General features: G+C 33.6%; 1 protein-coding gene across 2 annotated transcripts in view; it reads right to left on the bottom strand.

The window, feature by feature from the left end:
• AKAP9 (A kinase (PRKA) anchor protein 9) overlaps positions 1-14,891 on the bottom strand; it is a 174,353-nt gene that overhangs the window by 50,988 nt on the left and 108,474 nt on the right. For both annotated transcript variants that reach the window (XM_011963235.1, XM_011963236.1), the window contains exons 22-23: positions 9,064-9,296; positions 487-649 (exon numbers count right to left, since the gene is read on the bottom strand). In XM_011963235.1, the coding sequence (XP_011818625.1) occupies positions 487-649; positions 9,064-9,296 (396 nt within the window). The remainder of the gene's footprint in view (positions 1-486; positions 650-9,063; positions 9,297-14,891) is intronic.

The raw sequence follows: 14,891 nt of genomic DNA, 5'->3' as shown, positions 1-14,891 counted from the left end.
ATTTTGAAAATTAGAAAGTTGGTATTTTAAGTAATTTCAGAAGGCCAACACCCATAACAGCAGAGAAGAATTAAAAAGAGCATAGGGCTTTAGAGATTCAAAGCCTGGAATCACCATTTAATGGTAATGGTGCCCTTTAACAATTTAATAACATCTTTTAGCTTCAGTTTGCTCATCTTTAAATTACAAAGGTTGTCTTAAGATGGTGTGATTATGGTAACAAGTCACCACCATCCTTTTTGGTATTTTCTGAAATTATTAATATTTTCTGTAACTCTATACATTCTTTTTATAATTAAATATATATATATATATATATATATATATATATATATAGCTTGGAGGAACTTTGAAGATAAACCACAAGTACTTTTTAATGGTCACTCTAGATTAGATTGATGGCTTCCAAACCTGGCTATGCATCAAAAGTCTCTATTTTAAGACTGAAATTTCTGTACCCTTAGTTGTCAATGGCAAATTGCTCACCCTCAGCCTTACTGAGCTCCACAGCTAGCTGTTCTCTGGCCCTGGACTCCTCATGAAGGCGCTCTCGAAGTTCCTCTTGGCACTTAAGGGACTCTGTTGCTTCTTGTTTCTGTCTAAATGACTCACGCATCAACTCTGTCTGTGTAACTTTCGCATGTTCAAGCTAAACAAAGAGGGAAACAATACATAAAAGAAAATAAAGTGTGGAAATACTAGTTTCGTTCCCCATTAAAGCTGGAAAAAAGGGGGATTTTAAAATAAAGATATACTACTGAATTATAGTCATTTAGATATTGCCAGTGCATGCTAGGATTAGCAGGCAGGATAAATCAGAGGAGACATGTATATTGGCTGTGCACAACTTTCTGTAAAGTGACATATTCTAGCTTTACTGAACAAAAGAATATGCTTCTTTTGGATATAAACCACTTTAAATCAATGGCTGTGTAGTTTATCATATAAAAGAAGATATAAAATTAACAAAGCACAGGCATTTATTGTATTTGCCAAAGAATTTTATATAGCTATATGGTCTATGATAAACTTTCTTTTACATTTAGTATTTATGGATTGTGACTCCTACAGTATCTGTTGTATACTGTGGGGGACTAATAATACACGATTAATACAGTGGCATCAATTAACAAAACCATAGTGGCACAACAAAATGAAATTATATTTATAATCCACGTACTTATTAACTAAAAGCTTTGTATTTCTGTCCATTTATGAAACATCTAAAGCTCCTATGAATATTCAGCTTATTTTCAAAACCTTACAATACAGAGACACTAACCATAAACACAGATTCCTTAAAATACTACCAATAGCACATACTGATTATATTCTTAAACAATTTTTTAAGATGATAGGAGGCTTAAGGCCAAAGCTCTCTTGATCACTGCTAGTAAATGAGCTGTGTGAAATTGCAGAAAAGTACTGTCTCTGCCTTAGTTTTCTGAGCTTTTGAATATCAGTACCTGCTTATCTGTTATTACTGAAACAATTACATGGGAAAAAATTGATCTCAAATGTTTCTAGTATTTAGTCCAAAAATTTTAACAAAAAATCATCACATATATTAATAACAGGCTCACAGTAAAGTCATAAGAATTTGTAAATTTATATATAAAGTACTTTGTGCATTAAAAAAATATTACTACATTTTAAGCTTAAAATATGATCAAATGTAGTGGTTTCTAATTTATAGACACTTATCGAAAATGTATTACAAAATCATGATAATATTAAATAATACTTTATTGTTAAAGACTTCTGCTTTTCACATCTGAGCAGCATTTGTCATAGCAAATGGATTTTAGAGTAACTATAGCTTTTGGTGGCCACTCTAAATCAATTTCCAAAATATCCAGTATGTGATTATTCTTGTTTTAATAGGATATTTCAAATATCACTTACAACATATTTAAAATTAATATGAATACACATACAAGACTCAGAAAATTAATCATACATTCTAAATTATAAATTATTTCCTAAAATACCCATAATATGTTATCTCAAAAGGAATATTTTTACTTTTAGTTGGCAAGAGTTTTTCCCTTTAAGCGTGGATAACTAATATCATTAATTTTTATTATAAAGACACATAATAAAGTATGAACTAATTTATATACAACTACTTCCTGAATTTACAGTCACAATCCGTATTTTAAAAACATATCAATTGCTTTTATATACACGTATGTCATTTTTTTCTGTTCATTACATAATGACTATCTAGTAAATACACATGACTAAAAAGGATATGCATTTTTTTTCCTTTTTCAAATTTACTATAGGGATACAACAAAGGATTTACAACAAAATAAATGCTTGCTTTAGGTAAGTAAATTAAATAAGTTTTTGCTTCTATGTTCTACTTCTTGACAAGATTTAACCAGGCTTATAATCCATTTAAATATTTATCATAAAACCACAAGAAAAACTTCAGTTTTATAAAATAAAACAAAAAAGTTGGAACAATCAAATATAGTAAATCTAGCAAAAAAATTTCATTTATTACAGCAGATAAGATTTATACTTTGTCGGGAGATAAGAGACACCCTTCAAATGTTCATCCAAATACTTAATATTTAAAGAATCTTCTTCCATTCAGTTAAGAGTATGTTTATTTCTAATATCTATAACAATATGAAGTATATAAAATTTAATATTCAATATTTCCAAAATATTTAAGAAACTTATAATTACATTAAAAGTACATGTAAAGTATCAGTTAATATTCTGTCACTTTAATATAAAAGTTGCAAAAGAGGTAACAAAACTATTCTGAAAACCATTTGGCTTGTTAAATATTAAATAGTACAGGATAAAGCTATAAAAGTCATAAAAAGTGCTGAATAACTTTTAGTTATACTGAATAACTTGTAGTGAACCTGAAATACTAAATATTCAAGCCTCTTTATGCTAAACACTTATCCTTAACAATGTTTATAAAATATATTTCCTATAAAAAGCAGAAAGGGGTCTTGTTCCACAAGATTAGGAGGCATATTAAAAACAAAAAGCAAGTTCGTTAGGTTGTTAAGAATATTAAAATTAGAACCCAAGCTTCCTTTTTTCCTTGTCTGGAACAGTCAATATATCATGATTGTAAATATTTCCTAATTGCTCAATGACAATTCACTTAGCTGTTTTATAAGTATCACAATACCCAGTCTCTCAAATATAATGATCTTTTTAAACAACCTGCCTGGCATTGGAGAAATGTAATATTATCTCATTCTGCTTTCTGTAATTAAAAACATAGCCAAGTTGGAACTCAGACCAAATTTAGCCCTTAAATACATCTAGGATGAATGAACAGTAACACATCAAACAAGGTTCTATCCCATTTAGCATTAATATTATAGACACTGAAAATTTAATTTCTCACTATAGTGTTTAAATGAATATTTTTTATACTTACTGAATAAGGAGGGGTAGGCAGTGAAATTTTAGAAATAAGCTTTAATATATGCCCGTTTCTTTTATGAATAAAATGGAAAATAGAAGTATTAACAATTACTGAGTTATTTTCATCCAAATGTTCACATAGAGGAAAAGGATGTGGTAAAGGCACGCGAGACTCAACCTCATAAATGTCTTCATCTTGCTCTTCTAACCATGAACCACTGAGTTTGACAGTTGCCAAATAGGTGCTGTAAGAATCCATCTCAGAAGATACAGCTGCCAAGCTTCCTAATTTGCTTTCTCAGTTTTCTAGTACATTAAAAAGTTCTTTTTAGTTTATCAAGATCTGTCATAGCAGTATAAAAATTTCCTTTTTTAGCACTACCAAATAAACATTATAAAATTAATTCATACAACTGCACAATAAAAGGAAGGGAAAGTCCAGGAAAAAAAACTAAAAATCTAAAAAAACTTAGGTCTCTTATCAATCTTCATCCCCCCACTCAAAAAAACCCAAACTAAAACAAAAACCAAAAAACAAAAAGCACGCAAACAAAAGCACCTTTTAAACTAGCATAATTAAGTCCTTGAAGAGAAGAATAAAAATATAAACATCTAATTAGATGAGCAATAAAACTGCTTTTAGTATCAACGATGTCTGTAGGTAAGCCTTCAAAGTAGAACCTGGCAGGGAAGTTCAAGTTTGAAATCTCCATAGTAGCAGTCTTGAGAAATCCAGTTGCAACATTATTTCCCTTGCTCTTGCTGCTTCACTCTATTCAAAAGGAAAAGCTCTTTTGAACTGAGCTATTCAAGTAGCCTCTCATGCTGAGCCAAAGGATTCTAGTCAGTGTCCCCTGAGGAAAAGGTCAGAACAGAGGGTGTGGTTTAATGTCTTTACCTATAGGTACACTGACAGGTGGAATGTGAATTAATACGCCCACAAAAAAGCCTGCCAGACAGGATCCAAGTTCCACGTCACGGCTTTGAAAGGGCATTTAGACAAGTTTATAATGTCTGTAAGATAAGTTGGTGTTTTTCCGTTCCATTAAAAAATTGCTTTAATTTAAAAATGTGAAATTAATTATGTTGGAGTCCACATTAGTAGTAATAAGTTATTCAAGTATATAAAATAATCATAATTATTTCTGGAAAATTAAAAACTTACTTTCGCTATTTCCTTAGAAATATTACTCATCTTTCAAGCAGTCACTAAAACTAAATATAGACATTTCAGTTATAACCTATTTTCATATTGTTTATGGAGTACATGTTAAGGAAAAAAATCTTTTTAAAGCTACACTGTATAAAATAGTTGAAAACTATACCACTTAAGGTGTCCTATGAACCCTGACTAAACTTTAAAAGCCCAAGTTATATATAATAGCCTCTGGGTAGCTCCAGAAACCTGGGCAATGGTGAATAAGTAAGCCACTCAGAATTTTAGATCAACAACTTGCTTTTTAATATTAAAAGATTTTCAATGATGAAAGTTGTTGTAAAGAAAGGAAAAAGCCCTCATTTTGGTGTTTTTCTATCCAGTAACTAAATATCCTAAATCCACAAAGCCTTTATTTAAATGGAAAAACGCATGCTAAAGAAGGCAGGTAATACCAACACAAATCCATTCTACTGTGACTCACACTATAAAGTTGTGTAAGCCAGTACTCAAACTATTTCACGGTAGGTAGGCTAATAATCAGGGCAGAGAAAATTACATTTTCTACAGAAAGCCGGAATTTACAGGGAAATGGATTGTATTTCCTGTGGAGGGGCAGTTGCCTCTTACAAGTCTGGACTAGGCAATAAAAATTTTTTATTAGGCTTTCTTACCCGACCCTTCAGTTAGTCTGTGAAGGTGTCTTAACAAAGCACGTTCACAGGCTAACTGGAGGGTTGCATAAGAAACCCTAATAAATACCTATACAAGATAGAGGACTAATCTTATCACTGCTGCAGTTAAATGTGACTTTAGTGGGACTTTGGCAGGTAGAAGTTGTCAATATCCCAGCTGCTCAGCTTTATGAATTGTGGGGACCCATGCTTAGCCTATCAAATACCTCTTAAAATACTCTTTCCCTGCTCCCTCTGCAAACTACAGTTTGTTTTGATAATCTGATATCCAATTTCTCTTATTTGAAGCAAAAACAAAATCTGTAAGTAAGAAACAGCCCTTCATAAACAGTAACATTTAGGTCAGGATAAGAACTAACTACAAAGATATGAGACAGAAATTACTGAGAAAAATGGACTAAAAAAAGTAACAGATTAAGATGATTACAGTATAGGGCAAACAGTCGTCGTAACAGTATATTAACTGATGGAATATTATATTAATTCATGTTCATAAAGATGGCCTGGAATTAAAATAATTGAAATTATAGTCTATTGTTTCACCCATTTTTGGAAGCATGTAAAACTTGCTTCCATCCATGTAAAACAAAAACCTGTAAGTCAGTAGTTATATTAGGAACACAGGTCAAGGTAAGAAGCTTACACAAAGAAAATAGAGTAAAATTAGGGCAAAAAAGACTCAAAAAAGCCGTATTAAATAGAGATGATTCAGGATAGTGGCATACAGCCCTTGTAACAACAGTAATATTAACTGATGATACATTAATTGATGTTCAGAAAGGTGACTGAATTAGAATAATTCAAATTATATTCTATCTTGCTTCCCCTCTGTCTTAGAAAGCATATAAAAAACTTCTTGCAATCAAAAATAGTTATAATATGACTTAGAAGAACACACTTTTAATTATCCAGACTAGCTTATTATCCCCGGGTTTCAGATAATCAAGATTTTAATGTATATTTGAAGGCTATTAATTTGCAGCATAGAGTTGTTTCCTAAACAAAATAGCTTTACTTAAATCAAATAATGTCAAACCATTTAACCACCTTTCTTCATAAATTATTTTCTTCAAACTGTAAAACACTTTTGTTGCTCTCTTTTGGACTTTGATTTGTTCACCTATTTCTCTAAGTTATTTCACAGAGGGCCTATAACCTGTAAACATTACCCTGACGGAGCCTGGACCAATGCTGAGCATACTAGGGATAATACTTGAAGGCAAAATGTGTTTCAGTATTTTGATTACAGTTATGTCTCAAACACAACAATGACAAAACAAAATCTTAAGTTATACTACTGTTTCATCCTCAGATTCTTTTTCTTGAGAAAATATAGAAGCATGTAGCTTTGATGTTGTAATTCTTAAAAACAAGTATTAGGAAGCCCATGAAAATTTCTTATAGTGAAAATCATACCATGGGAATAAATTACATATCCATTAATTTCTTCCAAGGCCTAGGGAAATCTCTTGGTAAATAACCTCCTATGGCTCTAAATAATACTTCTGGATTCTGGAAAACTTTAATTGCTGAAAAACTATTCCCAAAGAAGAGAACACTGGAAATCATGGAAATTGTAAGGTCTTTTAAAACAGCATTGCAACCAAACAAATAAAATATGCAAATATAGGATATAATATTATTCAATAACCAAGCAAAAGAATGAGAAATGTTATGCTAACAGGAATTTGCAGAAATTGATTATTTGGGTAATTCAGTATTTTTTTCTTTGATATGGTTTTGATTTCTATCTGATCCAGGAGTCTAGAATCTGTGAAACTATACTCTCAAAGATAACATTTCCGCAGAACCACAAAGAGACTACTGAATAAGGATTGTGTTAAAGAGATTATCTCTCTAAGGGCCTTACGGCAGTCTCTTAAGCATTCTTTTTAATACTATCATGAAAGCTATCCCAACCAGTAGGAACCTAACAATAAAGTAAACATAAGCCTGATTGTATGGTAGCCTGTCCAAGCAAAACAGAGGTAAAACTATTGCAATAAATGTATTATAATATGGACTTGGACATACCACTGGGCAAGTTATCCGTCACATAAAATATCTAAAGTAAATAACTCCTATAATACACGTTATGAAATCACCCAATCAGCCTATAAGGCAGATTCTTGTCCAGTGCCCTGATATTCAAAAATTTTGCCATTGAATGACTCATCTTAAGCATCAAGTCCCATAGTAAACTTTACTTGGTCCCCAGTATACTCTAATATGTCAGACGCTGCACTCTTCTCTGGTATCAGAGTATCCTGTACAAAGCTATTTTCCTGAATTTCTCTTTCACTGAAAACACAAAGATATCACAGCATGCCTCCCAGCTGTTTTACATTTTGTTATAATAAGTGAAAAAAAAAAAAAAGAAAAGTTAAAGGGAAGTATACTATTATAAAGTAGAACCAAATAATGACATGTTGAAAAGGAAAGTGGAATATAAGTTATTTCACAAAGATATGACACATTATTCTGTGTCAATCTGTTAAAAATATTCGTCAGGTTCAAGATAATTTTAGTTATTAATTAATGAGACTATTCTGAAGAAATCAATGGCTTTAAGCATCTATCCATGGAAGATTAAAAACTGAACTGAAATTAGTTCAAAAGAAAGTTTTTAAAAACTCCTATTCGAAAAGCTGAAAAACATTATTCAATTAAGAAATACCTTAAACTTTATTAAAAAAACCTTTATAACTTATAAAAAAAACCTTTATAACTTATTATACCTAATGTCAACAATTAGCTTAACATTTTATATAAAAGATGTTAGCAGAGTACTTCAAAATTAAGCCAGAGAACAATGTGAACATTATACTAATAATCCACAGATTAGTGGTTCTCAAACTTTAGTATGAATCAGAATCATATAAAGGACTTATTAAAAACACAGGTTGCTGGGCCCCCAATTTCAGTAGGTCTGGGGTGGGGCCTAAGAATTTATATATTGAACATATCACCAGGTGATGTTGATATTGCTGGTTAAGGGCTGCACTTTGAAAAGTCTCTGCCGTAGGGTTACTGCTCTACACAAAGCTTTTGTGATCCATTCAGTGATATTTAAAGTACAACAATACAGTAGAAGCTAAATAACACAGTGTGGATTTAGTATTTAACAAATTGGGAAAAATCTGGAAAATGCCATGGTCAGACTCCTACTGTACTTCACTACCTGGTCACATAAGCAGACAGCTGCTATGAGCTGTGGTCTTGGCCTGGGGAAGTGAATGTTTCAGGCGGAGCCCACACGCTTGACTACTGGCAGCATTAACAAATTTTGGAGAAGTTTCTCTCTAATAGCCTGTTAAAAACAAGTAGCCTATTGGAACCACTGACCATTTTTGATTTATTTAACATTTTTCACGTTGCTCCTCAAAAGACAAATACTATGTTGCATTAACTAAATTGCTCATAATTTACAATGGTATCAAGTAGTAGCAACAGCATTAATACTGGCCAAGATCCAGGTCAAAAGTACTTAATAGTGGTTAAGAAACAAAAAGTATTAACAGTTGTTTTCATATATGAAAGTACAAATCACAAAAATTAAATACTAATATACCTGAAATAAGCAAAAACCAAAACAAAACAAAAGCAGGACCATGTAGGAATTCAGTGTAGAATCATTTCTACTATACAACTTTCGTACAACCAAAGAGATAATTAGGATGCATATGCATTCAAGCTTTGAAAATGCCGAACAGAAATCCATGAAAATACGAAATTAGCTCAGTCGAGAGAGTGGGATACCACACTGTACTTCAAACTCAGTACATACTAGCAATATAAGGAGGTTACCTGACTGCTAGTTTCACTTATGGCTTCTAGGAGTTTTTCAACTGCTGCTTGTAGTCGAGAACTAATGTTCAGCACAAGTTCTTCATTTTCAGGGTCTATTTCAGTTCCAGCAAAACCACTTCTCACGAGTCGTTGTGACAGCTCTGTTCCTTCCTCAGTCACTTTTGACCACATGTTAATGTCATTTCTTGGCATATCACTTCCAGAATAAGAGGGAATGGATTCATCTGTAACTAGAATAACAGTATTTTAAAGGCATAAATTAATTATAATAATCATACTTTTTTAAAGTTATAAAACAAAATCAAAGTAACACTGGAAATCATGGAAACTGTAAGGTCTTTTAAAACAGCATTGCAACCAAACAAATAAAATATGCAAATATAGGATATAATATTATTCAATAACCAAGCAAAAGAATGAGAAATGTTATGCTAACAGGAATTTGCAGAAATTGATTATTTGGGTAATTCAGTATTTTTTTCTTTGATAAAAACTTCTGAGATACCTTTCAACAGAAATTCACTACATGCCCACCGTGCAGAGTTTGCTAAGTAATAGGGACATATAGGTGGACAAGATCTGGCTCCAACCCTTGACGACTTTACAATGTAATGAGGAAACACATAAACTATCACAAGAAAAGAGAAGCATTGTGCAGTAGGCCGTTCCAAGTGTACAGAGGGATAGAAATAAGTGCTTGAATTTGTCGGAAGCAGACTGACTTTTGAGCCTACATTGGGATTACAGGATAGAAATAAGTGCTTGAATTTGGTGATGACTAACTTTTGAGCCGACACTGGGCAATATAATCTGCTTTAGCTACACAGTAAAAGGAACTAAGATCATTTTGTTGCTTGCTACTTTTTAAAGAGGAATACTGGGATAAGATTAGGCTGACAAGCAGTTCTAATTTAATTATGGACATTGTTATCTACGTTACCCACACTATTCTTATTTCTTATGTAAAAAAAAAAAATGAGTTCGCATAGGTAGAAGATAAGCTTTCCAAGTGTTTTCTCTAAGCTATAATAAAAGCACAGGCTATTCACCACTGACATTAAATACTCACTTGTGGCACATGTTACAACCCAACAGTGAAGTTTCCTGAAGAGGCATTACCTATTCTTTTATTACATGTAGTACATATTTGTTATCAGTAAGTGTACAAAGTTAACAAATTAAAGCAGAGGAAATCTTCAGGTACCAAGTGCTTGGAATAAGCATTCAGTTTGACACATTAGCTCTCAACAACAAGCAGCAGTTGAAAAACTCCTAGAAGCCGTAAGTGAAAGTAGCAGTCAGGCAACCTCCTTATATTGCTAATATGTACTGAGTTTGAAGTACAATGTGCTATCCCACTCTCTCGACTGAGCTAATTTCGATATTTTCATGGGTTGCTGTTTGGCATTTTCAAAGCTTGAATGCATGTGCATCTTAATTATCCCTTTGGTTGTATGAAAGTTGTATAGTAGAAATGATTCTATGCTGAATTCCTACATGATCCTGCTTTTGTTTTGTTTTGTTTTTTGCTTATTTCAGGTATATTAGTATTTATTTGTACTTTCATATATGAAAACAACTGTTAATATTTTTGTTTCTTAACCACTATTAAGTACTTTTGACCTGTTCTACTTATTAGAACTTGTCTTGCTAAAGTAGCTAGTGCCATACTGAGTTTTCTTAATCTATGTAGTAATGACATCAGATACAGCTTCAGACGCCAGATCTGAATTCAGCACGATTCAATATTCACTAAGCATGTCCTCTTTATAAGTCACTGGCTGTAGAGCCCAAAGTTGCATTTTAGGGCATGATTTTAAATGTTTGCCATTATATATAGGTTTATCTAATTCTCAAGGTAAGAGTAAATACAGCTTTCACTTTGTGTTTTTATTCCCCAAAGTAAAAAACACATCAGCTATACTGTTACTTAGTTATAGTACTCCATGTGCTCAAAATTGAATGCCTTGAAAATATTTAGAAGTGCAAGATAATTTTGGAATTTATAGCATCTTTATGTGAAAAATTAAATGCATTCTAGTAACATTTTCTTTCTCATGGGTACAGAAATGTGAGGCAAAGGGAACAGTGTGATATGATGGGAACTCTAGGCTTTTTAGGGCAAAGGGACATGGTGAAGTGGTGGTGAGGTAGGTGAGAGACCTAAAAGAAGGTAGCTGGAAAGTAAGCTGGATTCAAGTTGTAAATGGTCTTAAATTTTATAGGAACCTTAGGGGTTTTGCTATAAACAAATGGAAAGAGTAAATCATATTTTGAACAAGAAGATAATATCAAATATGTGAATCAGGAAGCAAACTGCAGCAATGCAGAGGTAAGTTAAAGAAGGAGAAAAAATTGGTTACAGGCTATTTCAATTGTCCAGATGAGAAGGGATAAAGACATGAACTAAGATGATGGGTGGCGGGGGGTGGTGTTGAGAAAGAGCACAGGTTGGAGAAGACAATGTAGAAGAAGACAAGGAAAGAAGATTATGTATAAGATGACTCTGGGCTTCCAGCTTAGATGATTCTTAGGTGACAGAGAAATCATTAAGAAAAATACTAAGAAATCAGGAGAGAGTATACAGAGTAGGGATGAAAAATGATTAGTCTGAAGTGTTAATGGGATTTGTGGAGATGAGTCAACTGTTAGAATTTTGGGTCTGCAATGACTTAGGAGTTATTTGTAGAAAGGTGAGAGTTGAAACCTTGGAAGTAGATACAACTGTCTTAGGAGTAATATTTAGTGAGAGAAGGAAGGCAAAGTTGAAGCCTCTGTATATCATAATCCAACAAAAGAACCTGTGTTAAAAAATATCAGAGAGAGGCAGGAGAAAGATGTTCCAGCAGACAAAAAGGGACAGCTTCAAGACACTTTAGTAACATTATTTATCTAAAAAGACAAACAGGACAAGGACTTAGAAAATGCTATGGAGACTCCTGTGTTCACCAGCCTTGATTTCTATTCCTGCAGTACCAAAGCTGCTCTCTCAAAGGACAACACTGACCTCCCAGTTGTCATATCATCTGGGCGCGGTGGCTCATGCCTATAATCCCAGCACTTTGGGAGGCCGAAGCAGGCGAATAACGAGGTCAGGAGTTCAACACCAGCCTGACCAATATGACCAAACTCCATCTCTACTAAAAAATACAAAAATTAGCTGTGCATGGTGGCACGTGAGGTGGAGGTTGCAGTAAGCCAAGATTGCACCACTGCATTCCCACCTGGGCAACAGAGCAAATTTCCGTCTCAAAAAAAAAAAAAAGAAAAAGAAAAGTTTGCTGAAATTTACCTTGAGCAGGGAAAAAAGGTGAGAAAAATCCAACACTTCTTACAGTTTTAAGGCAGTATGAAGATAGTCTAATGTTTTGGGCTATAGAGAAGGAATCAACATGAGGAAAAGACTGAAGGTATTGTGTATTAGATGGGAGCAAATCTCAACCACAAAATACAGAGGGTGCATGAGAGCAACTTATAAAAGGTCTCTGAATGTTAGTTTCTTGAAATGGCTAATTTTTAAAAATAGACATTAAAGTACCTAGAAAAGGTGAAGATGTCAACTAGCTTAAGGTATTTTCTTAATAACATTTTGAAGGTATAAACCATCTGAAATAATCTGAATATGTTCCAAGAAAAAAGTGAATTTAAAAAAATCCTATAAAATAGAAAAAACAGAAAGACTTTAACAACTAGTCTTGGAGGGAAAAATTCAGAGGATAATATAGATTAGCAGGGGAATGTCACAAGATGCCAATAACAATCTTAGAACGTCCACTTTGGTAAACAGAATCATTTCAAAGTGGTGAACCTCTTGGATTTATGTCTTAAACATAGTAAATGATGGTTATTAAAGTCCTTTAGTTATTAACTTTATGAATTATATCATATTCATTCCCTGACAGATAACAATAAACTCCTTAGGTTAAAGCAGGATAGGCAATTTAATAAAGCCTTCTCTGCCCCAAAGGCTCTCTTCTATGGCTCCAATGGAAACCACTAGGCTTTAGTCTGACCCTGGTATCTGACAGTTGAGAAAACTGTACTGAAGCCCTGGGAGACTTAACAGGTTTGCCCAGTATCACAGTGGGCTAGAAAAGAAACAAGGCTTTCTGATTAGTGCAGTGGTGTGATCTCGGCTCACTGCAACCTCCACCCCCTGGGTTCAAGCATTCTCCTGCTTCAGCCTCACGAGTAGTTGGGATTACAGGTGTGTGCCGCCACACCTGGCTAATTTCCATATTTTAAGCAGAGATGGGGGTTTCACCCTGTTGGCCAGGCTGGTCTTGAACTCCTGACTTCAGATCATCTGCCCGCGTTGGCCTCCCAAAGTGTTGGGATTACCGGCGTGAGCCATGACTCTCAGCCCCTAGCATTCTTTCTGTAAGAACTAATTTCTCCAAAAGGAGGCAGCAGCGAATAAGATTCCATCCCTGGCCTCCTATGGTAGAGGTGAGCATAAAACCACTGAATCATCACAGCGAAGACCTGAAGGAAATTTTTTTTCAACACAACCTGGGGAATTCATTTTTATGAACTGATCTAATATTCATTCAGGTTTAAGTGATTTTATGTTAGCTGAAAATTTCCCTTTAATTTCATAAAGCAGGTTACTCTTATGAGGAAGCAAATATTAGCAACTTTGTTATTCAATTTTTTGAGTGTTAACAAGTCCATACATGTTTAAAATCAAAACATGTTCAGACTTAAAGGCTGAAAATACATCACAAGTGTTACAACAAAAAGTCATATATGAAAACTGAAAAGCAAAAGTTGCTTTGCAATTAGATTGATTTAAATTTTTGTTATACTAAAAAACATAAAATAAATCTTTCAAAAGTGTATTTCATTTTAAAAAATAATGCTTCCATTATATTTATGAAGGAATGTCAGAAAAAATTCTTACATATGGAGCACAGTGATATTTTAAAGCCAGTATTTTCTTTCAAGTTTATATAAAAAGTTTTAAATTATAAATTCTAATAATTCAACATATCCTCAAAGATGCAAGATAGATCCATTAAGTGTCCCCCAGTGATATCAGTGGTTACTCTAATTTTATTAGTAAGACACTGCTGCTAAACATAAAGACAGTAAGATGGAGTTAACTAAATGGAAAGTAAATATAACCAATGATACTAATCCTAGCAAAATTATCTCTGCTACAATATTCTATACACTATATTTCTTAACTCTGGATTTAGTTTTTCCTCTTATCTCAACATTATTCTTTCAGAATTGGTCAACAGTTAACTAAAATTTTAAAGGGTGTAGTTAATTCAAATATATGTAGTGGTTTTAAGCAAAATATTAAGTATTATGACTCTATTTTGCTTTGAATCAGAATAGCAATGACTTCCTCATTAGACTATGAATTGCTGTAAAGATGAAAGCATAGAGAAATAGTTCAGCAAATGTCTGTAGAATTAAACTCATAAAATTGCTTATAATTGTAAACTATGGTCAGTTGCAGTGGCTCACATCTGTAATTCTAGCACTTTGGGAGGTCGAGGCTGGTGGATCACTTGAGGTCAGGAGTTCGAAACCAGCCTGGCCAAAACAGTAAAACCCTGTCTCTACTAAAAATACAAAAATATTAGCCAGGCATGGCGGCAGGCACCTGTAATCCCAGCTACTTGGGAGGCTGCGGCAGGAGAATCACTTGAACCCGGAGGTGGAGGTTGCAGTGAGCAAACATTGAGCCACTGCTCTCCAGCCTAGGCGACACAGAGAGACTCAAAAGAAAAAAGAAAAAAAGAGGCCGGGCGTGGTGGCTCAAGCCTGTAATCCCAGCACTTTGGGAGGCCGAGATGGGCGGATCACGAGGT

This window comes from Colobus angolensis, unplaced genomic scaffold (genome assembly GCF_000951035.1).
Source record: "Colobus angolensis palliatus isolate OR3802 unplaced genomic scaffold, Cang.pa_1.0 Scaffold605, whole genome shotgun sequence".
Lineage (NCBI taxonomy): Eukaryota > Metazoa > Chordata > Mammalia > Primates > Cercopithecidae > Colobus > Colobus angolensis.
Note: the sequence above shows the minus strand (reverse complement) of the source record. Positions and strands in the feature narration are given on the sequence as shown.